Raw genomic sequence first — 26,140 nt, forward strand, 5'->3', positions numbered from 1 at the left:
TCCTGGAGCAACATAACTGATGTGCCCTTGGGCAAGACACTTGACCCCACGTTGCTTTGTCAGTGGCATGAATGTGAATGAATGGATTAGTTAATACTGACGGACTCTTTACATAGCATACATCACTGTGTGTGAATGTGTAGGTGTGACCTGTGGTGTAAAAGTGCTTTGAGTAGTCCATTTACCATTTACCTTTGTATCTTGTCTTGTTGCAAAATGAGCCGCTGTGACAGTAAAGTTAAATCAACCTTGAAGTACTGAAGATTCAAAAGACAAGCATTGGACGAGGGTCACATGATAAATGGTGACAGTCAAAGAGTATCTGTTTTATTGTACTGCCGACATTAGCGCTTGTACTTTGAGCATGCAACACATTTGTCCTTGAATTCATTTCTTCATTGCAAATCAAATCATTTGAATACCGAAAAATGTTGCACATTGTCAAACTTTCAACAAGTCTCATTTCTAAGGAATGTTGTTTCCACTGATGTATAGCCTTTCGAATCTCTACAAAAACACCAGAAACCCGTCAAGACAGCCAAAGAAATAAGTCTCCCTTTGATCATTGCTAAGGCCTCTTTGTAGAGTGGTGTCCTTGCTGTATGGCCTTGCATAGGATGGATTCAAAGTTAAGGAGTCTTTCCAAAAAAACATCCATTTGAAATTCAAGGTGGACAACCCGGAGGTGCAACGGTCACCCTGAAACCCACCATGTGAGCACTGCATTTCCCCACTTTATTCCTCCCAACTTCTCTTCCTGACGAGGTGTAATAACGCGGGTCAGCGTTTTATAGAACTTGCTGTACCCTTTTTTGCTCGCTTTAAGAGAAAATAGTTTCCCAAACTCCCCCCAAACGCACAGACTGTACTCCAGGTATTTATTTCTAACTTCTTTTCCGAGGGGACTCAACAAATGATGAAGCTGTCAGCTGTCGGCTCCCACATAAAAACCTACAGCCTGCAGCTTCTCCTCCTCCCCGCTCACTTTGCATTTAAATGGAGGAGGTGTCACTGCGACAGAAGTGCTCAACAGGAAATAGCACAGAAGGTTTTTTGCTGACTTGTGTCATATGCCTTTCTGGGGAGCTGACCTACCTTATCACCCCTCGCACTGACCCAGACCACAGGCGTGCTTGTCAGGCGTCTAAATCAGCCGGGGGCCACGGTGTTCCCACGAGGACACTGTTAACAAAGGCAACCTGAGACGCTCGATACACTCTCTGATGGTCACATACACCTCGCCTTTCCAGGAGGCCGATTGACATTTTTTACACATTCAGACACACCCGCATGCAGAAAGAGTAAATGGATGTTAAGATTAGCTGTCCTGCTACTACATGTAAGGTACGGGTTAAATGTGACCTCTCCTGTGTGAACCCCTCACCCCCTGCATACTAACACAAATGGCTTGACACCAGAGAGTGAGGGGGGAAGGGGTTCAGAGAGCATGAGGAATGCAGTAGATATATGCACCATACATGGGGCTTTACTCATTAGCAGCATGTCAGCCATCAATGTTCACTTTATGCAAATTCTAAATCGATGATTGGTAGAAAAGACTGACCAGTAGAACCTGCTGTTTGGTGTTAAACAGTCTCTCTGTGAGACACAGGCAGGAGACAGGACACTGATTGCAGGAGATACAGCAGTTTTAAAGGATTTGTATCTGTGTGTCGTGTTACTCTGTAATCATGTTTTTTTGGGACGCATTAGAGGTTTTGTCCGCCTGTGTGAAATCCCCTGTTTGCCAGCAAAAGTTTACCCACATGAGAGCGGCTCAGCCTCCCCTCTCACTCACATCGTCACGACATTTGGAGCCGGGGTAAACAAAATCCTTTCATTTTATCTCATCTCATCTAATCTTCTGACATCTTATCTGAAAAAAAAGCCCTTTGGATTGAGAAGTCAACCTACGACTGGTAAAGAGAATTCTCTTGCCTTGCAGTTTTTGCTGTCAGTACAGAAAAAAAATGAATTAAGCCAACAAAATGAGGACATGGGTCCGGACTTTATTGAAACTCGTACATATTTGATGACGTTGGTGTTAAAAAGGCTTCGTCCCACATTTTTGTGTGCCAGCTTCGAGCCGTTTGGGTGCCTTCATTTTTAAACATTTCACTTAAAAGTGTGATCTGTGGTCATAAAAGTTATATCAAGCAAGACCCCGATATTTGAGCAGCGTTTTAAAGCCTGAAAGATGGAAAGGATACGTCTTTTAGGATGACCATATATCATATTTGATGGCCCTCGACAGAAATGTTACACTGCCCCTCAGTATGACTCATACTTTGGCTCAAGACCAAGCCCACAGCCAGTGTGGCAGTGTGGAGATCACGTACAGAAATCACACACAATATTCTGCTGAAACTAATCCCCCTGTTAGCTTTGTCTTTGAACTCGTGTCTGATGACAGAGCAGCCTCCTCTGCGGGCGCGAGAATTCCTCAAGTTGCGACGGGAGGTCACAAGTGGCAACTGGAAAGTGAAACATGCATACGTGCAATCAGCACCAAATGGCTCTGAGTACATATGCAATTTATTCATTATTCAGTGGACAATGTATAGCATGTACGTTGATTTAAACTATCTGCTCTGAATGCCTGCTCTGATTGAGGCTGTGGTTTTTCAAGAGGTGAATGAAGTGTCTTTTCTAAGAAGTTCTTTACATGATGGCTTCACTTTTAAGTGTGGGATCGTTAAAAAAAAATGACAGTCATTCATGAATGTCTATTGTCCCTATTCAGTCCTTTTTACTTTCCCTGAGCTGCAGCAACACTTCACTTCACTTCACTTCACTTCACTTCTTACCGTAGCCATGCGTCAAGCTGTGGCAATGTATAATCTTATTCAAGGACAGTGATAAATGAAGAGCATGTCATGTTTCTTTTTAATCCACAAGAGTTCATTTTAGCAGTGAGAAGACGGAGACTAAACAAACAAACTGTCAAATATTCAATGGAAATGTCAGAAATGTTAAGAACAGCTGCTAAATAAGAATTACAGAGTGAGACGAGGAACGAGGATGATATAAGATGTCATTAAAATGAATGACTGTTCATACATATATTAACTGTCCCTTCAGGGCCTTTGGGAGACATCCATAGAGAAGTGTGATCAAATATGCACGCACTTATGTAGCTGCACATGTTGAAGGGGGCTGCATGGGCGTCGTAGTGGGGGGGAAAGGGGGACTGGCCCCTATTGGAGGAAGGGACCTTTAAAGGGCCTGAAATGGATGATAAAGACAAAACTTTCATAGTAAAGATAAAATCAACCAATTAGAGGGAACATGGTTCTTACATTTTTCATAACCTTAAAAATAACTAAATAAAACGTTTATATACCTTTGAGATGCTAAAAAGATGCATGTATTACATAGTTTAAAGGTCACATATTATACAAAATACACTCCACCATGTTGTTCTAACACTAATATGTGTCTCTAGTCTGTCTACAAACCCCCCAATGATGAGAAAAGTCCATCCTCTCCATCTTCTGTCTGCTCCACTTTTCAGAAAATGTGTGCTCAAACAGGCCATTTGGAGATTTTCCCTTCATGACATCACAAAGGGCAGTAACCCCTCCCCCAGGTGGGTGACACTCCCACAGCTAGGTGTTTGTTCTGTCCTCTGAGTCTGCCTTCTGACCGTAAACAATAGGACATGGAGCAAGAAAGGCTGAGCCATCGTAACCCTTCCAGAGAGGGGGCGTGGTCAGACACAGCTCATTTACATTTAAAGCTACAGACACAGAAACAGCCTGTTCTGAGCAGGGCTGAAATAGAGGGGTTTATAGGAATTGAATGGGTCATCCTTGTAATAGAGGTGTGGTCATGACTGAGGCTGTGGTGGAGGGTCCCAATGTGATCTCTTTTCATCTGGCCCCGAAATCCTGGCAACGCCCCCTAAATACCCCCACCTTTCCCATATCGCCAGCATGAGTACTCAGAGTGTTATAGCATTAAAGAGGCTGCTTTCCTTTCACATGCTCTCATGGGAATAACATACATGATGATGAGAGGGTCACTATGACAGCCTCAGAGCAAGTTCAAAGAGTACAGAGGGTTTTTTTTTCTTCTGACAGAGTCTAATGCAGATCTAATGAGTATTGATTTATTCCAACACTGTTTCTCTGAGCGGCATTGATCCATACATTCCCTCTCAGTTTGTCATTCCCACTACTTACCCTGTCCCCTGAAAACAAGAACTCTGTTGTTTCTGAAGAGGAGTGATGCTTTTGAACTTTATTGTATCGATGCTTTGCAAGCACGCATCTTTCACGTGCTGACTCGGCATTTACTCAGAGCAGGAAGTGGAGTTACTGAGGTTGATGGGGGTTGTACAGTGGAGGTCAAAGATGGAGTCGTATTACAGGATCCTCCATGCAACATTACAGCCGGAATGAAGCCTCATTTAATCTCCCGCTCCCTGATTCCCCTCTCTCCTTGTCTCCTGCTCTCACAGCCCGGGGTGACTTACAGTGAATAATACAGCTACGATTATATCACAACATTAATACAGGGATTGATGCCTTGCTATTATTTAGTGATATGTCTCTGTGTGCGGTCCAGTGCATTGAGATGAGGGGCTGATGGGGAGTCAGGGGGTTGGCTGACCAGAAAGGAGTAGTTACACAGTCCATTTCCCTCCTGCGCTAATTAGCATGTCAAGTTTAAAGGCGCCTGCAATGAGGCATTTCAGGGCTGAGAGGAGGAGAGGGGAAAAAAAGCAAGCTTTCTGTGCCATCAAACTGACACTAAAGTCTGACCTTTACTTCGGTCAAAAGGAAGACTGCGTGTAATAGCAGCGTGTGTTTACTGGTGAGGGGTTGTCATGTTGTGCTCAGACGCTCAACATTGTTTGTGTGTAGTGAGAGGAAACTGTTAAGCTGTTTTCACATATCGAGAAGATGTCAGTCAGATTGGCCCTGAAATCTTCCTGATTTTCTTTTCACACATGTACCTCACAGTGTGAGACTATCCCTGTTTGATAGGGGGCGAGGTTCAGTTTCAGGAGGCCCGGCATGCAACAGAGTCCAATGCTGAAACTTTTTTCTTCATTACAATACTGTGCAGTTCAATATATTTATGGTCTATGAGAAGAGGAGAAAAGAACATACGGGGGGTTCAGAAAACATAATGATGCAGTTTCGTTATGTGCATGGAGGGCGTTGTGCAGTCTATGGCAGCAGGATATAAATGTCACCGTCCCCTCCTCCTCATGGTGAATTTTCCTGAATATTACCTGCTGCGTTCTCAAATCAGCTCACCTCGACTTCAGGTGGAAAACTGACGAATGGGCGTGCGGGAGAAAGTCCCGGTAAAGTCGGAGTGAAAAATGTGGCTGTTTGTGTTCGAACACGCAGCTCAACTTTAAATATTTCTGGAAGTGGTGAGTAGTGAGTTTTGTGCAATTGTAAATAGGGCTTTAGAAAGATTGCATGCCCTTAAGTGCGGACTGAAGGTCATTCCTTCAGGGAGCCAGACATGAAAAGTCTCAACTCCTCACAGAGCTCGAATGCACAAAATACTTCCTTAATTGTCAGCCCACATCCCACTTGAGCTGTTCCTGAATGAATAAAAAGTAGCACGAGGAAAAGAGGGGGAAAGGTGTAAAGGGAGAGAGCTTCTGCAGCAGCCGCAGGGACCGCTGATCAGGGCTTCACCAGATGGCAACAGACGGTAACTTGAGGCGCATTAAAGTTGGAAGTTTTTCACTAAGAAAAGAAGGTTTTATTGAGGTTAAAAGTTAACTATTTCAACAATGTCACTTCTGTCAATGCCTCAGCTTCATTTCCCTTTTACCTCTCAGGCTTGTCTAAATCAGGAGAAGCTTTTCATCATGATGGATGAGCAGAGCTTTTTGTCCTTTAGACAAGACTCGAGTGCTTGGGCTGTCATGCCAAAGGTGGAATAGAAGCACTCCCCCCCCCCCCTCTACCCTCTACCCCTCCGGATGAGGAGCAGATGCAGACGGAGCATCATCAACATTCAGGTGGTGCCCGCAGACACACCACACTTCCATGAATACAGATTGCTTTTCTGAATTGGTTAATGTAAGGTCTTGTCTCCACTCCATGTTCCCTCACACTCTTAGTTTATTATCTCCAAAATGAAGTCACTTGTGGCACACATTCCAGAAATAAGGTCAATTTTTCTGGATTTGTGCCGCTGTAAACTCGTGACTAAAGGGGGGGGGGGGGAGGGAGGGATGCTGTGCTCTGCAGAATTCCCTCATTCCAGCAGGTCTGCAAATATTCCCAAAGCTTCTTTTCTCTTTCTGCCGTAGTACTGCATGAATTATGGCCTGAATTACAGAATGTGCTGCAACAAGCTTGGGTAGAATTAGTGGAAAAAGAAATGTTGCCTGCAGCATGAAGAGAAACAACAGCGGGACGAGTAAGATATGAGGCGACATGGAACGGGGCCAATAATAAAAGTCTCAGTTGTACAGCATCGGGCTACTTCATCACTTCATAGGAGAGGGTGTAATAACATTAGCAAACCTCTCCCTCTACAGTTTCTTCCCTTAGCTGTGTCTTTAAAAGTGTGGTGAATAATTTACTGTGGAGAGAAAAAGGGTATTAAAAAGCCCTTTATGCAGTAAGTGCAGGGAAATAGTCATCTACCCTGTGGCATGGCATGCAGAGGAGCTATTGATTACATGTCTTTCAATCTGAATATCCTATTTTTCTCGCTAGGCATCCGCCTGGTGCTCTGGTTTTCACTTAAGTTGATGTGCATATTCTGCGTCTTCATCTTCCCTCAGTCCCCTCCAGGGATGCATAATGCCTCACATTGCATAACGGGAGTGTTTCCATTCACAGAAGGGCTGCTCAAGGAATAAACATAGGCTTAGATGTTCACTATTTTGCTCAAATATGCATTTGTTAAAAATTTGTTCCACCCCTCTGCAAACACACACACAGTGAATAGACACCTAACCCCGTTGGAAATGAAAACCTCTCTTGTTCATTAGAAGCGTGGATACGCCTTCCTCACATTGTGGTGAATGTGAGGCGCTGTGCTCTTGCCAATGTCTCTAATGGATGTTGTTTTTTTAGCATCAGCAGCGGTTCAGATCTAAGTGGACTGTGCAGCAATCGTCCCTGCAGAGAGGCCACGCACCCTCTCCACGCTTTTTCCAATGAAATGAGATATTAACCATCTTACACACACACACACACACACACACACACACACGCAGGCACACACAAACAAATGCACACTTAGTATCGCCTTTCTCCTAAGCAGCTCACAACATAGCAGCCTATTTTTGCCCAAGGTCAGGCAGACTGCCCCTAGAGATAAAGCCATAACAATGCACTCCTGATGCCCAAGAGCCTTGTTCATTTCCAGGTAGAAATCCCAGAGCTGCTGTTCCCCTACTTATAGACCAGCAATTGTCAGACACTTGGGATACATTTGTAGCAGCATGTTGTGCTCTTCTCCAGTCTCAAACACTGCCAGCTAAGGTCAGTTTAGTGCACCCTGCAAACTCTTTGGGCCCTATAAAGCATGAAGCACGCTGCATAAAGCGTGAGGCACAAAGTGATATGGGGCGTGTCTGACTACATTTGTGTGTGTAACGTAGCACACAGTTTGATGTGCAGAGAGCAAAGAGGTTGGATTAAGTTGCCGGAATATACAAAGGTGTGTGTGAATAGCCAGGTGAGCCTGCAGGCTGATGTGTCTGTAGTATTCATTCTCAAATTGGCAATCAGTGGAGCGTGGTGTGCTTTTTGTGCATCCTGTGTGTGTGGAACAAGCTCTGGACAAGTGCGTTGTGAACTCGCGGATGTCTGCCCATCTTTTAATGCGTCCTCGAAATAGCAGGAACATACTGCACGGTGGACTTTAGAATTTAGACGAGCTATTAGGCTCAGTCTGAGGCACAGTCATGCGCTAATGGGGGTGCAAGTTCATTTGCTATTTAAACATGAGCGCTGGGCGTAAAAACAACTGAGTAAAATGGAAGTGGCCCTTTTATTTTCTATGTGGAAACATAAACTATCCTGCTCTGTTGTTGTTGGAGGGTATTTTTGTTTGCGGTTCTCTGAAATGTAGATGTGAGTTGACAGACGTGGGTGTATCAGACATATGGACAGCTCTGTTGGGGAACTCTCTGTAGCAGATGTCCCCATACAAATCCATTTAGCTGCTGCCCTCCGCAGTGACTTGCTTGGGGTTCTTGGGTCTTGGGGTTCAATTTGATACTGTGAGGGATGAAAAGTAGCCGGGAAATGTGCTGAGTGTAACACTCTGGCTTTCTCTTTTACTTACAGCACACTGTATAGCTGCAATAGGGTGCATTAGGGAATTCCAATTTTCCTTGAGCCCTTTGGTCCTCTGCTCCAGCTTCTGTGTGGGGAACAGGTTGAGTGTCCAACCTGCATGATACACAAGTCTCTGGCCATGCTCTCCCTCTGCTGAGCCAGCATACTCATTAGGCCCTTCAACTAGTGAAACTCAATGGGAGGCCGTCCAACCGTCTGCCCACCTCTGAGGATTTTTCAGCATGGCTGCACTGGCAGACAGAGTGAGATATTTATACCAGTAGTGTTTGTGTGCCTCCACAGGCAGCGCACTTTATGTGAAGGGAAACAGGCACTCATAAAAATGGCACTGCTTTCACATGAATAGATATTTCTTCTCCTTATCGTGTTTACTTTTTATTGTACACAAACGTCTCGTAAGATATCTTAATAAGCACCTTTTGATGTCAACAGCAAGTGGCAATATACACATTTAATTATCGCCTTGTGGAGGCACGTCTCCCTCTGTTATCAGCTTCGTTTATGTATTTATATCATTGCCCTCATTAGAACGTCACTGGGAATCTTTATGGTCCTCCGTCTCTTTTTAGGACTGAGCACGCTGAGTTATAAGCGTCGGTTTGTGAGCAGACTGGGAAGTGAAAGCAGCAAGACAGTGCAGCTGCTATCTGTGCAGCCGGCACACATCCGCAGCAGGAAGAAGTAAAGAAAGCTTTGCTCTCCTGTGGCAGTGTTTGTCTGAATTTGGACCAGAGCTTTGGTCCCTGGCTCAGTGCTTTGTACTCTGCTTTTGGCTTTCAGGCCTCATTTCCCTTTGCATCTGTATGCGTCTCCGTCAGACCTCTCACTCGCTGTGACTGACTGGCAAGCTTCCCCATGCTCTGCTTCCAATAATGTGATAACTTTCCCCTTCCATGGTGCTCTCCTACTTGTTCTCAATGCATAATTGAAGTGCCGGTGGGTTTTTAGGCTGATTGAAGAGTCTTGTTGGGACGGTAGAGATCTAACAGCAGAATTAGTCAGGGATGTCTAATAGCGTTGCCTCAGCCATTGTCCTGGATTTTCGTTCTTTTTGTGTCTCGTCCTCTGCGGGCGGAGGCTGTTGTCAGGTGTGAAAGAGTGTGGATTCGTCAGCCAAGACAACGGGGATAGCAGTGGACAGGCAGAGAAAGGCTTGTCTGCCTTTAATCCTTCCTGGCCCGATTGATTTAGAGTCACTTTGCGGTGAAAAGGCCTTTCAGCTCATCTCGGGAGAGACAGAGAGGGAGGGAAACATGTCAAGCCCTGCATCATTGATAGGTGCTTCACTGAGGACCCTCTAAACAGGGTAATCTGGATTCCCTCCTCAAAGTGCCAAGCTAAGGCATCCAAGCAGAACCAGTGCAGGATTGCACAACCATGGATGCTTGACTAAGCATGTGACGGATGGTGTGAACTCTTCTTCTAACATATCAGCAGGGAATCCAAAAGGCAAATGTTGTCTTGTTTAGGGAACAGAAGAGACAGACGCTGCGAATCAGTTGAGATGTTAAGACAAAATATACTTGACCCCGTAAAAAAAGCACAATCTTCCCCCAATTAAAGCGTTGTGTGTTCATAGAGAGCGGCTCCCCTGTGTTAGCGCTCCATCAGTCTCAATGATTTTCTTGGAAATCTCTCACATTGTGTGAGTCCTCCAGGACTTCACTGGGCGAATGAAACTTTAAACAGGCAGATATAGCTTTTTAATCTTAAGCTTCACATCTGTCCTCGCTCTTTGAATTCATGCAGTGTTTATTTTGAGCCTGAAAGCACTGTTTCCCTCAGCCACCAGCGCAGACCCTGTGAATAATTTAAGTGTTATACAACTCGCATTGCCCGTGTAATATTCACTGGGGAACCACTACCATGCCCCGAGGAAGCCTGGGGAGACAGGGTTGCTGGGTTATACTGGAAATCTGTGTGTTGCCTACAGCTAAGTTTGTCCACCAATGTCTGAATGCATATTGTGTAAAGAGATGTGCTTAACATATTTCCCATCTAATGGACTGCTTAAGGATTCTTTTTACACAACACCTACTCAATGTGTTTGTAACTTTTCCACTGTAAAATAATTATCTCCAATGTTGACATGTAGCCACAGCCTATGGACATAATGCTAACAGCTGAATACACATACACATACTCCACATGCATAAACAGTTTGCAAACAACGGGCTGTAGACACCAGCAGAGTCATATATGCACAAACTCTATGAATATTACATCACCTTGTCAGTCGCTTAGCTTCTCTTCTCCACCCTCGGCTTGTCAACAAATGCATGCTGTCTAAGAGTGGGAGGCGTAACAGCACTATGTGTGTCTTAAGACCGTGCAGTTGCACTTAAAGACCTTTGGTGAGCGCCAAAGTGCACCAAACCAAAACTCTACAAGTTGTTGCTTTAAGTCAAGAATATTTTGGAAGCAGCTAGACTTGCCCCAATCCTTCTAAATATATATTTCATTTACGTGTTTTTACTTGACTTACTCAACTTAACACCAGCTTGTAGCCTTGAGAAGTGGTTTTGAAAGGCTTTTTTTTTGTGCGTCTGAGAAAAAAATAAGCAGCAAAATAATCATTCAAACTTGTCCACAACTGCAGCAGAATCCTCTCGTATCCTTTTTGTATGTTACAAAGACTTTTATGAGACTCAGAATTCAGTTGTTTTTTTTTTGCGCTCACACTTATCTTCCATTAACCACACTAAAAGAGTTTGATTATTCTAACTCCATTTATACTGGGATCGGCCAGTTGTCCCTGTCTCGCCTGCAACTGGTCCAAAACACTGCAGCCAGGCTTCTGAGTGGCTCGGTTCAGTACGCTGCATCAGCCAACACCCCAGCCCTGATCTCGCTAATTGGACTTGACTGGAAAGTTGGATCAGTGCATGTCTACCTACAACTGGTCATTATCTTGGGTCTAGTAAAACTGAAGAGATTTTAGTTTTCTGTTTAATGACCGTGAACATGTGAGCCCTGAATCTAAAACTCTGTTAAAAGCAAAAGCCAACAGTGAAAGTACGGAGTGTGCTGTGACAGTGAGTTGACCATAAATGATTGCCTTTGATGCAGTGTGCTGTGTTGAGGTCGGCATAAGACAGCCTTTGTTATACGGCTGAAGAGATTTCTAAGGGTCTGTTGAGAAGGAAAATGTGAGTTTAAGAATAAATCAAGAGAGATACTGCGAGAGATAACACGCTGTTCTTCTGCGTCACCTGGACTTTGGTCTTGTGTGCTCATGTGCAGCCGCCATGGAGGATAAATACACTAAATGTGTGTATTTACGGGGAAGGAATCTTACAAAAACGAACCTATTTCCTGACAGGCACACACAAACAGCCGCTCTCTGGAGAGTCTGCTCTTTAAATCACTTTCTTTTCTTCCTCAGCACGCCTCAAAGCAGACCCTTTCCACTCACTGGGTGTAAAATACAGAGAGCCTGTCTCTACTTTCAGCTCTTTTCTTCCCCTCCTGTTTGATGTTTACAGTTGCTTTATTATTTTCGCTGTTTCTATGCTTTTGTTTCCCTCTCGCAGTTTGCGGGCCATTTAGTTCTTATATGGGAGCATGAATCACAGGCTTGAGGGATCACATAGTGAGGAATGAAATATGTTCTTTTATCTGAGGTGAATATCCCGTGTCTTCATTTCAGTGCAAAATCAATGACGGCTAAAGCAGTATAGACGCTGGGTGCCCAAAGAAAGAAAAAAGTTCTCTTTCCCAATAAAAAGAAGATGGAGGTGCCGTAAAGGGCAGAGGGGATTGTAAAGTGATAAAGCAGTGCAGTCAGGTTGGCATTTCCCCCAATTTGAAAGTTTACCGTGCTGTAAGGAAGGAAGTGCTTCTTAATTACTGAAACTAAAGGTTAGTTTTTTCAGAGCCACATCACAGATGTCTGTGAGAGAGTGTTTGCATTGTTTTGTTTTTTTAACAGCAGCTTATCACTTCAGCTGCAAAGACTTTAGAAAACTTTCATGTGATGTCTGTACGCCTCTTTCCTGCAGCTAAAGGAAGCCAGAAGCAGATAACGCCCCCTGCTGGTTGAATCAAAGAGTAAAACAATACATGTTTTTGACTCACTGATTCAAATTGTCCATATTTGCAGAATGTTTAACTGTATCATCCCTGCTCTCCATGCACTGCCTTTAGACAAAAGCTGCTGGTCTTTACTGCAGAACGTGACCTCTCCGAGTGCTTATAGTGTGAAAAGGTCAATCTCCTCAAACCTTTCGCTCACACTTCCACGCACACATATTGCCCATCCCTCTTCACACCCTCGTCGTCTCTGGGAGATTGAAGAGGGTCGGGTGTCTCCGTGTCACTGAGCCGGTTACTGCAGCAGCTGATGATTCTTCAGGCCAGCCACACGGATGAGGGGTCAGCCTCTATTTTCTTCTTCTTCTGTCTCTGTAAGCTCCCTCTCCATTCTCTTTTATACACATCTCCTGTGTGCATCCAATCTCTCCGGCTTTAATACCTCACACCCCTCTTTCACACACCTCATGGTTGACCTTCTTCACCTCTACTTCCTGTTTGGAAAGACTCCCCACACTGTATCATTGCAATTACTTTCACACTGAGCTTGTTAGAAGGGCCGTAAGGAACTGCAAGGTGCTGCTCACACAGCTGTTGAGTCACATCTCCAATTTTGTCCAACAGAAAGTGAATGTAGCTCCTCTCTGCTGGGCTTCTTTTGTCACTTTCCCACCAATGACATTTAAACACAAGACTCTCTTCTGTCCTTTTCACACACATGAAAAGGTCACATTTTACCTTTGTCTGCTTGTTCTCTTTTCCATTGATGAAAAAAAAACACTGCGATTACACGCTCACTGCATCCCTCCCTCTGTCAGAAGTGCTGTTATTAACTTTTTGAACTCAATTCAGCGTTTAGAGCAGCAAGTTTTTGTGTTGCAGAAAATGTTTTTTTTATTTTTTTTCCCATTATCACGGCTGGAAGATATGTTCCTATCTGCCTCAAATATGAAAGTAACCTTCAAAGTGATGAATAGGAGGGAAGCGTCTCCGCGCTGTGAGTGTGCGCGGCATTGTCGACGAGGCGAAACAGAACATCAACGAGACAAAACATCTGAGTTGTTTTCAAAGTGTTTTCTAGTAACGAAACCAGAAATACATATTTGAAAATCCAGCGTGCTAAAGGAGTCCTCACTGAAGCTTGTTAAAACTGAAATAGTGGTGGAGCTGGCAAGCTGGCGAGCTGTCAGGTTTCACCCTCGGTGGTTTAATGATGGGTCAAAGTCCTGCAAGGATGCATACGTGAAAACAGACTAACAGCCCAGAGCATTCTTGCCAGTTGTTTCCATCTGCACGGATAATTGGTGCAGAGTCACATGGGGCAGGTTGTATAGAAAGAAAAAACACAACCACAAATAATCTCTGTAAACATTGGAAGGCCAGAAGTACTAAAGGGCATTAGTGTTAAGTACACCGTGTACACGTTGAAGTGATGTTCTGAGGTCAGAAAAGTTTCTGGGTCAGTTGTTGTATGACTTCCTCTCACAGTAATATGTGTCCCAATCCACCAACCCCCCGATGATGAGAAAAGTCCTTCCTCTCCGTCTTTTACCTGCTCCACTTTTCAGAAAATGTGTGCTCAAACAGTCCCGTTTGGAGATTTTCCCTTCATGACATCACAAAGGGCAGTAACCCCTCCCCCAGGTGGGTGACACTCCCACAGCTAGGTGTTTGTTCTGCCCTCTGAGTCTGCCTTCTCACCGTAAACAATAGGACATGGAGCGAGAAAGACCGAGACACCCAAGCCCTTCCAGAGAGGGGGCGTGTTCAGACACATCTCATTTACATATTTAAAGGTACAGACACAGAAACAGTCTGTTCTGAGCAGGACTGAAATAGAGGGGTTTATAGACATGATCAAATACAGGATCAGAGTGGATTTAGAACAAGAAACTTCACACACATGTTTTGAGGAGCTTTGAGACTTATTTACACTGGTTTAAGAGGAGAATATGTGACCTTTAATACATTTTACATAATTAGTTATTTTGTGTTTTCACATCCAAAAGTGATGATAGACCAATTAATCTGTCCAACATAAACATTTATCATTACCCTGCAGCATCCACCATTTTCCCTGACGTGAAAATAATGAGTGCGTTAACAGTAAGCCTTCTCTGACACTGTTTACAAGCCTCTCTAAGTTGTTTGGGGATTCCTTTATCCACCCCCCACAGATGGGAAATCAAAACAGGGCTGTCCCACAATTAAAAGCAGATAAGGAGCTCAGCAGAGAGGCTCAGGGTCAAGCTCTGGCGCGCACATCCAGGTCAGATAACCAACGAGATCAGAGCGTGTACTGGAGGTATTTCCCGGCACGGACACAGAGGTCTGATGACAGCGTGTTGTTGTGGTAGTAGTAGTAGAAGTGATAGCGGAAGCAGGACACAGATTATGGCGTGCTCCTGTTGGGCGCCGATCAGACAGATTGAGTGGGGGCTGGGTGGTTTTACAGTCACTTAAGAGAGCGACACACTTGGACACACTCCGTTCACTGGGCATTAAACACAATTAAGTCCACTGGCACTGTATCCCTCCCCACCTGGACTCTTAAACCTCTTGGTGTTTCCCTCGCTAGCTGTAAATCCACTCAATCTATCTGGCCTCGTAAACGTTCTATTTCTCCTGCGCCGCCTCAAACCCTTATCACGCTCTATATAACGTGGAGGGTGTTAGCGGGGATGCCGTATATTAGCCACTCTGCGTAGGAACATGACCTTTACCAGCATTTTTCAATTGACGTTTCGTTCACCAGTTTTAATCAGGGGAGCACAAAAGGGCCGGCTGGTGCCTCCCAGCGAATACCTCTGAATTATTTAGACGACAGGTGATTGAAAGTCTTCGGAGCGCCGATGCAACTCTGCCTTTCTCCGTCTCACTCAAGACTGGGCTCACCCCCGACCACTGGTTCATTCTGAGGGAGAAACACCGTCATTCATATGTGACCAAACGAATGTCCTTCACTCTGTGTCTGCACAGTGGGCTCTGTTCATAAACACCACACACAAGAGCGGCGAGTCGTTTCTTTTGACAAGATCACACAAGAGCAATCAGTCACAGCAGAAATCTGAATAGACTGTTTTTTTTTATCTCTTCTACATCACTCATCGAGTATACACCTGATTCTTTCACTCTGTGTTCTCGCTTTAACCACATCTACTCACTTCTGGAGGACCACGTGCATCATTCACTCGTGTGATATCTGCTCAAATGCTGCTCAAAGTCTAATTCATATTGTGTTCATGATATTCAAGAACATACACACCTAAGAAGTTGTCCTGCTCAGTGCAATTTGCAGTTTTGCATCTGAATGTGGAGTGAAGCTATCTGCACCTTTACTCTGTCACACGCAAGGACAACTTTTAGAAAAGACCAATACTCCCATCCATGTCATGTTTCACAGCTCCAGACTCATTCAACACATGAAGTGTCAAGCTGCTACTGATTAAGCCCTGGTTAGTGCCGAACATATTTTGAAAAAGCTGTGGTGGAATTTACTCCAGTGTTTGTAAATGTTGTGCTTTTTGCAATGAGGCCTAACTCCATAAAAAAGGACATCAAATCACTGCATGATGACTCATTTAAATACCACCAGTGCTCAGAGACGCTGTTTGCTTTGCAGTGCAGTTAGGGGTGAAATTAACCCTTTGTGTGTGTTTTGTAAATTAGTGTCTTTTGTCGTTTTTTGCACAGCTTTAGTGTTTGAAAAATCTGAACCATCATTTTGTGAGTCAGACCCTGATTGTGCTGGTGTATATACCCGAAGGCGCCTTCATCCATGGTGGTCGGCCTCAACAAAGTCAAACCTCGCTGCTCAAAGGTCAGAGGTTAATGAGTGGGAAACTGAACTCATCTGACACGAGAGGGGTCCTGGTGTATGTATGTACAGATCCTATAGGACTCATTAGACACGGAGGCATCCCTCATCACCTCCTGAGGCGTGTTTCTTTTCCACATCATCACCCCGCATCCCTGAGAAGCTCTCTTCAGTTTGCAGGACTTGTAATGCGCTTTGAGTCACTTTGCTTTACCCGCGCTGCAAAATAGCCGAACAACAGACGAGTGGCCATCAGTCAGGTTGAAAACCCAGGTTGTGTGTCGTGAAAGTGCTACACCGCGTTTACGGTTTGTGATGATCAGTTGTGCCGTTTGTCAGTTAAACTTTGTCAGATGAAGAAGACACAAGCATCATGTTTGGTGCATCAATTATTTGACTCTGTGTGCCTGGGTGTGTGTATTGTTTGCATGCGCAGCAGGTTTGTTGTACATATTGCTGACAGGCTTTAAAATGTTCTGGAGCAGCGGTGCGAAGATGAGAAAAGGAGGTATGGAGGGATAGAAAGGGCGGCGGTGCGATGATTTACCACGGCGCCTCTCCATATTTTATCTCATTGGGGATTTTTTTTTTTATTCATGAAGATTGCCCTGGGTATTTTATTCTATTAAGCGCAGGCAAAAAAATGTCACCACTTTCCCTCCTCGCCCATATTTCACAGGGTGGTTGGCGTGTTGTGTTGCTCTTCTCCCTGATAGATGGAGCAGCACATCAGCAGGTGGGACTCTCCACTTTGCCAATCCACACCATCTGTAAACAATGTCTTACACTAATGGACTCACACTGCAGCCCTCTCACACACACACACATCACTGGGGGCCTGGCAGAGGGGGAATTAGGGGAATTGCTCCCTCTAGGTGAAGTTAAAGTCTACTGCAGGTAGTTTGTGAAGGTTTTCATTTTTACAGAGTGGCAGTAATTACATCTCTGTTTGTTCTGGATTTAGTGTAATCAGCTCAAATGTGCGCAACCAGCACAGCCCAAGTCCAATTTTTTTTTTTTTTTTGCTCTAATCTCTTGCAGAGCTACTATTGGCTTATGATAGTTGTAATTGGTGGTAAACCCTCTTGTTTCTGAGCTGTTTGCGGATGGATGACTGCGTGGGCAACTCCCCAAGCATCAAGAGGGGGATCTGAGCCTGTTGCAGAACGCTTCCTGAGTTGTGTTTTTCTTTATTTGTTTGTTGATCTGTCATTATGAGCACAGTCTACCAGCTGAAAATGAAGTTTGTCCTGTCACTAAACCCTGAATGCTCTTATCTGCACGTACCTCTCTCACCTCGTCCTCTGCCTTATCTCTTTGCCTTGCAGTTATGCGGCTGTGGGCTGCTCGGCGTGGGCATCTGGCTCTCGGTGTCTCAGGGCAGCTTCGCCACCTTCTCGCCCTCATTCCCCTCATTGTCAGCTGCCAACATGGTCATCGCCATCGGCGCCATCGTCATGGTAACGGGCTTCCTCGGCTGCCTGGGTGCCATCAAGGAGAACAAGTGCCTGCTTCTAAGCGTGAGTCAAATCTAAATACCTTGAATGAGACGACTGTGCGGGCGCTGATGCAGCTCCTCTCTCTCTCTCTCTCTCTCTCTCTCGCTCCTCTCCTTCTTTCTTCCTTTGGATATTTATTCTCACATCCTCCACATCACCCATGCAAATATTGACAAAAATTGTCTTGTGGAGACATCCTTACGAATATCAATCAATTCATGTGTTTCCCTCACACCTACACACGCTGGTCACAGGCCAGCAGGAACTCAGCGGCGTATTTGTGTTGGTCTACGAGCCGGAACTACAGCGGAGAGAGACGCCTGAGCTCAGACCTCAGGAGCTCACAGAGGGAAATGCAGCCGAGCAGAGCGATTGTCTTTTTCTGCAAATGAACTTCAAAGCATTCCTGTATTATTTTTCTGCAGCTTTTGTTATAGCCTAGTGAAAGACCTGTCAGTTAAATGGCCTGACTGTACATTTGGCTCTATAAAAGCAGGTGATATTTTAGAGCTCAACACCTGACAATGTTTTTGTATTCATTACAAAGGCTCACCTGCCTTGCAGTCTTTGACCAAAGTTGTAAAAGCCTTTAATCTGAAGCACAAGTTAATTACAAAAGTTCAAGAATTATAATGAGGTTTTTTTTTCCTGGCTCTGCTGTGAAAAATAAAGAACTTTTTAGTATACTGTAGAAAGTTTCAGCGAGAAGCGGATTCGGAGGCTCGGGGTACTTAACACCACAAACAGCTCAATCCCTTCAAGCTCTTACATCAGTCAAAAGCCTCACCAAATCCTCAGTGCTCGACATGGCTCCCTTCACCCGCTGAACAACTGTGAAGCAGGCGAAGAGAGGGAAGGAGGAGGGGGGGGGATAATGAAGAATGTACATTTCTCATTAAAGTTTGGTCATGTCTGTGAGCAGCAGCATTTCATATTTGGTCCTGATCATCCGTTTAAAGCTGAGGTGTCTGCTAGTCTTTGTTGTTGTTGTTTTATTTGTAGTCTGAAGGTCCGGCTCTGCACGCACTAAAGGGTGGGGTGGGAGGGGGGTACGTAAAAAAACATCAGAGTAGGTTTAGATCTCAGGGAGCAAACAGATCTGAGCATCCACCTTGACATATTATCTCTGAAGTGACTCTGCGGCCCACACTCTGGATTTTAAAAAAAGCCCAGACATCCTTTTGCAGGTATTTTTCAGACTCTCTCTCTCTCTCTCTCTCTCTCTCTCTCTCTCCCTCTCTTTGCTGCCAAAAAATTGGTTTACTGAAACAAATACATTAAATCAAAAAACTAAGTGGAAGAGAAACACCAACTCTTTAAAGTGTGAATTGCAAACAAATGAGAACTCTCGCCCACATAGCTGTGTATGCATGTGAATACATACTCACTCGCTCGCTCTCACACCGAGCCATCTCGCCAATTTAGTGTAGAGACGCTGTGCCTTAACTTTCAAATGTGACTAACTTACTGTGAAGTCACAAATAAACCAGCTGCCACACTGCAAAAACTCAAATCTTATAAGCAGTCAGTAGAAATGTTGGTGGCAGCTTGTAAACACAAACTGGGCCCCTCCTCCTGCACTGGTCGCCCCCAGAAGAACATACCCACCAAATCAACCAAGTCAACCAAATCAAACATCGACAGTAAACTCCAGTCAGAGGACAGAGTCTCTGCAGACACAGTCACCACCATCCAGTCAGGCCCAGAAGGGACGATGGAGCAGCTTCACTTTGTAAAAGTCTTTTTTTATGTTTTAGGAAAAAGCTGCTGGCCACCTAAAAAAAAAACACCCTGTAAAACCTTCAAAAAGTATTGTTTGAACACAACCTCCCTGACCTGAGGGCTCCTGAGGGTTTTCAGGAGACCTGCACAGAATTTCAACGTTTACTGAGATTTTTATCGACCTCTGTAGCAGTTAGAAGACATCAAATTAAAAACATCTGAGCACTTAAAACCCTTGGCTTGAACGGTAACACATTGCCTTTGAACTAAAGTACATTAACATTTTATAAAGTCATCAATAAACAACAACAGAACAACAACATGTTCAATCATTGCATCTGGTCTAAATGGGTTCATATCACATTCACTTGACAAGGCCAGAAACAAACATCTTATTTCAAGATAGAGAAAAAAAGATAAGGCCTGGATTGTTTTAAAGTAAAACAAATAAGAAACAAGAAACATTTGAATAGTTTAGCGTCTTTAAATAGTCGGTATTAACTTATTCAGATATAGAAATCTCAGTTTTTGTGCCCAGTTGACAAGTTTCTTTTACTTATTACAAGCAATGCATTCCTTATTTTTTGCTTTTGTATATCTTGAAATAAGACCTTTATCTGGATTTGTGGCTTAAATTCAATTTTAAGATATATTTTTGACAAGAAAGCGGACTATAGATTTGAGTTTTTTGCAGTGCAGAAACAACTACCCTGCACACAAACAGTTAAAACTTGTTTTCATTTAATTCCGGCCTTGACGCAAATAACAGCCAAACATCTTTCCTCCCAAAAGAGTTCTGAATTAATGGTGTTTTCTTAAATCTAGGTTTGCATGCCTCCCCCCTTACTGTGCAGAGAAGCTTGGTAAATATTGAGCTGAATGGAGTCAAGTGGGGAGAGGAGAATAGTAGATGAGATGCAAGGCTGGTCTGGAAATGAAGCTAGGGATGCATTAAAGTTTTTATGTCTGACTTGATAGATCTGGGTTTCCGTCTATTCAGCTCACAAACTGAGACCACAGACCATCACATCAGAACAATTCAACATTTAGCAGAATACAGTTTGTTTGTTTCCTTGCTCAAAGCTGGAAAAGACAATCTTTACCACTGTTATGTGTGTATGCTAAATATGAAGCTACTATGCCAGGAGTCAGTGTGTCCTACCAATACCTGTACAGCTTATTGATTAAAAAGGTTCTTCCTTGTTCTGCTCATTCCTTGGCTATTTATTTGTGAAGTAAATCCAGGCTTACAAACAATCCTACATAAACTAAATGCCCTTTTTTCACCTTTTTTTCACCTACTATACCTACTATATGATCAGACATTAAAGAAACATGTTATGTTGAAGTGCTGGCTTCGCTGACAACAATGCAGCAGCCAGTATGTCCTCCTTCTAACTTTAGATTCTGCTCCTGAATGCTCTGGATTTGTTTGGACCAGAGAAGATGTGCATGTTTCTAATAAGCTCCACGAGCAGAAACGTGCTCAAACTAGGATCAATATTGGAGATGCTTTTGAAAAATGGAGAGAGGTTAGAACACAGAAAGGTTTACAGACCCATGCAGAGCTGGATAAACACTGAAGCTTCAGTGTCCACCATGTGGCAACCTGTGTGAGCATCGACTCTAGAGAGGAGGGGGCTGGGGGAGACAGCTCTCTGTAATGTTTTGAATTTGGACTGCAGTACCCATGTTAAACACTAGGTGTCAGAGTTACATACTGCTCCTTTAAAGAACCCGGATGTGATGTTTTAAATAAGAAAGCTTTAGAGGTTAGATGAAAAGCTAGAGTCTGCAGGCTAACTTTGCCCATGTTTTCAGTCTACATGAAAAATTAAGCTAACAGGAATTAGCTTTCAAATGTATCCGTTAGTTTTCTTCACATCTAAATCTCTGGAAAGGGGCGCATTAATGTATTTTACAGGACTGTTGAACTATTTCCTAAACATGTTCCCCTACATGGATGAAAAATTGATTTCCTTTTGCTAATACTTTATTTAGCCAGACATGTCAGGCTGAGATATAAGATTTCTTCTCTCAGTGAGTCACGTACCTGCACATTTTATATGAGAATAGATTGAAGATGGTTCAAATTCATCGCAAGTATGTCGTTAAAATCCAATACAACACTATTCCTATGATAAAAAATGTTCATGTGAAAAATCCATAATAAAATATTTAAGAGATGCACGGTGGGCCTTGGGGTGTGGGGGGGGGGGGGGGGGGGGGGGGGGGGGGTAAAAGATAAAATATCCTCGCCCTTCTGGCTGCATATATATTTGTCTGCAGCCTCACATCTCAAGCTGTGATCGGGTTCAGACCCGCTCGGCTGTTCAAACAAGTCAAGTTCCAGTGCTCAGTGCTCAGCTGGTCCTGTGGGATAGAAACATCTGTGGTTGGTGTACGGCATGGTGAAGATTAGGGTGAGGAGGATGGAGTAAGGTGCAGAGTACGGCGGTATTTGTTCGCTACAAATCCCAGATGCAGAGCTCATTATAAAAATGATAAAAAGTGTCATGTAATACAAAATGGTTTTTTAATCAGTTTGACAAGGTGGTTGAACATTACCTCCAAAGTGATTACTAAAACAAGGCTCTCTCTCTCTCTTCTCTCTGACAGTTCTTCATTGTCCTGCTGATCATTCTCCTCGCAGAGCTCATACTGATCATCCTGTTCTTTGTGTACTCAGACAAGGTGAGTTCATTTTGTTTTTCCCGTTCTGTCTGACTGTCAAAAGCTAACGTCTCTTATTGTGACATCTAACGCTCTAACATTTGCTCTATGCAGTCCAAAACGTCACCACAGTTATTTGACATGCTGAGCGATGTGCATTACAGATTGAACCCTGGAATACTAAAGTCCTAAACATTAGTAGTATGATATCACTCATACTACACTGTACCTTCAAGCTGCCCCTGAAATCTTCACGCGATGCTTATTCACACATGTTGCCCAAACATGAAGTTTTCCCTGTCGGATGGCAAGCGAGGTCTCAGGAGGCAGGACATGAAGTAAAAAAAAGACGCTGCAGAAAGCCTAGATGGAAGACGACTGGACAGAATCAGACACTGTACCTTCATTTGTTTCAGCGTCCCAAGTAATATCCCGGACGTGCATCAGTCGAATGATATAATCTTCAGCACCCCGACTCACTCTCTCAGTGAATATTTCCTGCTGCGTTCTCACATCCACTCATCCCGAAGTTTTACTCGGAGGCTGGCAGGAAAAGTCTGGATACATTTAGGTTGAAAACATTGGCAGGTTGTGTTCACACATGAAAGCTCAGCCTGAGGATTTTTTGGGAGAATGTCAGAAGTTTGTGCCTGTTTTAAAACAGCAATACACAACCATTTGAACATTGTAAGTTAGACTTTTAGGCTTGCTTGCATGTATGACCACACACAGGCGCACGATAAACACACAAATGTTCCAGTTGCCTGCTGGGATTTGACTCTTTTTATATCCGGTTGTACCTCAGACAGGAGGATAAAAGTCTTCATTCTTCTGTTAACCCGGCAGCCAAAGGTTAGGCCACAAAATGCAGCCACATCCCCACCAGTTGGCCCCAGTAATTGGTCCCCAGAACATTTCCCATGACCCCTGCAGGGGCTGGAGTCAGGTGTAAGTCTGTGGTAACAACAGATGATGATATGTAAAGCTCTGGAGATTACAGACATGCATGAGCAGACTGGGTACTTCTGCATGTTTAATTAAATCCCCCCGGCCCCCCACAAATGTTCGCTCGTGAAGATGACAAATGTCTTGTGCCGAACAAGAGGTGAAGCCTTCGATGTGTTTTCAAGGACACGCTGTTGATAGATACATCTATTTTTTTGTATTCAAAGTCTCTATGTCGCCGAGCTCTCGGGATGTTGTCTAATTCTCCTGCTTTGTTCCGAGGTTATTTCTCAAACTTAGTCTCTCAGGCAGATAAAGGAATTCATTTAGCAGCCAATCCATTCTCAGATTTGGATCAGGTCTCGGAGGCAAACCTCCGTCAGTAGTAAATATGTCTGCTGCCTTATCTCCAAAATATTACCGGCTTAACTTTAGGTGGGGGGGGGGGGGAAACTCCAAACCCTGATGCCAGTGGAATTTAAATCGAGGGCTCTTGACTGTGCAGCTCTGCTTCCCATCACCTGTGAAGTCAGGAAAAGATAGGCAAATAGGGCTGAGGATTTCCTGAACCAGAAATGAGTCTGCATGAATAAGGGATGTGGGTTCTCGTTCACCAGTGATCAAGTGAATACTGACTGATTTTTTCATGCCAGATTACAGCGTTTTTTCTTCTTCCCGCTGGCTTAGATCTAAAATGATGTGAAACCAATGATACCAAACGTTATTCCTTGTTTTGGTTTTCAAATATCATTGGAGAGCGAGGCCGTCACAGTCAATGACATATCACTGGAGATGACATTTTCACGCTGCCTTCAAATAAGACGTCTTGCAAATTTGAGGAAATGATCTTGTGCTGTTGCTCGGATGGCATTTGATGTTACAGAATGTCACAAATAGATGGGGGACAAAAAGGTGTCCATCTCACATTCAGATGTTGTTTTTTTTTTTTTTGGCTTGTTCTCTCTAGTGAGATCTTGTATGCTGTCTGAGGCGCTCTTTATCCTCCACTGCAGGCTGTGATCAGAGGAATCACTAATTCACTTCTCCTATTTGATCTCCTAATCACAAGGCATTTATTAACAAGTCTGGAAGACGTACAGTAGCTGGCAGCTTTTAAATGTGTATCGACAGAGGCGCGCCAAACAGATTCTTTAGTCTTTCAAATAGGTCATCTATAAGTCATGAGCGACGCCTCTGCCAACAGCGGTCTTTCTGGGTGACAAGCTGTCGACAAGACGAGACGAGACGAGGAGAAGACATGAACATATAGTTTCCTGCTCTGCTGGAGGAACACTTTGCGGCACTGCTTTCATTTAGTCACCCCGTCTCCCCGCTTATTCCTGCGTTCCCACCAGTTTAATCCTGCTTAAGAGGCAGCACTCTTTCTTCCTAATGGAAAATCTCTCTCAGCCCAGCAGGCTCGCCTTCAGGTATGGCGTGTGTGTGCGTAGGTAGCCCGTTGTTCCCTTCACAGGCCAATGGTGTTGAGCTCGCTGATTAAATGCCGCGTAGAGGCCGTAGTATAATAAAGGCCGGCCCTGCAGTTAGCAACCCGGCTGACTTCAGCAGATGGCTGAGTTACAAACCAGATTACAGCCATCCGTCTTTAACGCCGTGACCTCATTGTGCCTCCTCAGACCCGACACGCCGAGCCAAACACACCAGCGGAAGGTTTATTAGCTCAGAACGAGGAAGCAGAACCTGGGGAGTAGTCGGGGGGTGAGAACCAGAGTGTGTGATGTAGGGAGAAGAGCCGGAACAAAAAAAATGAGGTGAAAGAACAAGCGAGGTGGGAAATGTGAGGAAGAAAGATAAAAATGTGTCAGGGAGGGAAGTTGTTAGAGGAGAGAGGGAGCAGCACATTAAAAATAGTCTAAAGGGAGGATCAAAGGAGACAAATGTGACAAGAGTGACGCTGTGAAGTTTTAAAAAAAGACACTCAGGACAAAGGGAACAGTGCCGCTGAGAATTAAGGAAGGTTAGTCGCATAAAAGGAGTCTTTGAGAGGGCAGGGAAGGCCATGCCACATCACTGATTCGTTTTAACTAACGACCCAACAAACCAGCACACCCATCTGGTCACGTGTTGCATTTTTAAGCAGGCAGAAATTATGTTCAACCCCTGACTGTGCTTTACTATTTCCGGACCAATTACAGAGGAGTGGTGGGGGTCGAGTGTCCTGGCCTCAGGCTACCCGGCACACAGACTCGCAGAGGAACTGAAGGAATGATGTATCCTGTTTAATGATGTGCTGTGGGGGACCTCTTGCTGCGATGCTGCTTCTCTCCACATCATTTATTAGACTTTCCGGGCAGTTAGCGAATGCACTTATCCAGAGCAGTGCAATGAGAGCAAAATATTGTCAGGCTCTGTTTTGAGGGGTTTTTTTTGGGGGGGGGGAGTCAAAAGAAGGGGAAAATTGGAGCCACTGTGCCCTGACAGGAAACACGCGACACGAGGATGAATGTGGAGCAGAAGAGAAGAGTACTGAAGACTTTTAAAGACGTCCCTCTGACTAAAGGCAACAAATGAGTCGGCAGAAAGAAAAGGAAAAACGCTTTTTAGTGTCAGATTATCCTCACAACTGTTCAACAATAAGTGACTCTCTCAATGCTGTTTTACAGCTGAGTGAAATGAGCTAACAGTGTCTCTGTGATCTGACGACTCAGACAATCTCTTTCTTTCTTTAATAAAAGCAAGAAACTGTAAAATGTTTGACAAATGTTCTGAACTGGACCTTTGTTTAAGAATTCAGAAAAACGCCTTTTTAAAGACACAAGATAAGATGAGGTTGGAGACGATGTGAGATGAGACGAGACGAGAGGGGGAGATGAGGTAAAATGAGATGAGGTGAGACGAGATGAGGGGGGAGATAAGACGAGATGAGGGGGGAGATAAGACGAGATGAGAGTGGGGAGAACAGGTGACAGAATTTTGAAGAAAGAAGCTTAAAAGTAGAAATTTAATCTAAAGCTGTCAACAATTCCGATGCTCTAATACTTTTCAATGCCACATGTTGAAAATGATTCCTTCTTTGTCATTTTTAATGCAGGGAAAGAGAGCACTGCCTAAATTGCACAAATATGTTGACAACGTAGAAAGACTTTTGTATTGGAATGTTTTCTAAGATTTTTATTTGGCCTTTTTTATGCCGTTAT

General features: G+C 44.1%; 1 protein-coding gene across 4 annotated transcripts in view; it reads left to right on the top strand.

The window, feature by feature from the left end:
- The window catches only part of LOC132973325 (tetraspanin-9-like), a 235,233-nt gene that overhangs the window by 168,116 nt on the left and 40,977 nt on the right, over positions 1 to 26,140 (top strand). For all 4 annotated transcript variants that reach the window (XM_061036748.1, XM_061036747.1, XM_061036746.1 and 1 more), the window contains 2 exons: positions 17,472 to 17,663; positions 21,984 to 22,058. In XM_061036748.1, coding sequence (XP_060892731.1) covers positions 17,472 to 17,663; positions 21,984 to 22,058 — 267 coding nt within the window. The remainder of the gene's footprint in view (positions 1 to 17,471; positions 17,664 to 21,983; positions 22,059 to 26,140) is intronic.

The sequence above is a fragment of the Labrus mixtus genome, chromosome 4, assembly GCF_963584025.1.
Source record: "Labrus mixtus chromosome 4, fLabMix1.1, whole genome shotgun sequence".
Lineage (NCBI taxonomy): Eukaryota > Metazoa > Chordata > Actinopteri > Labriformes > Labridae > Labrus > Labrus mixtus.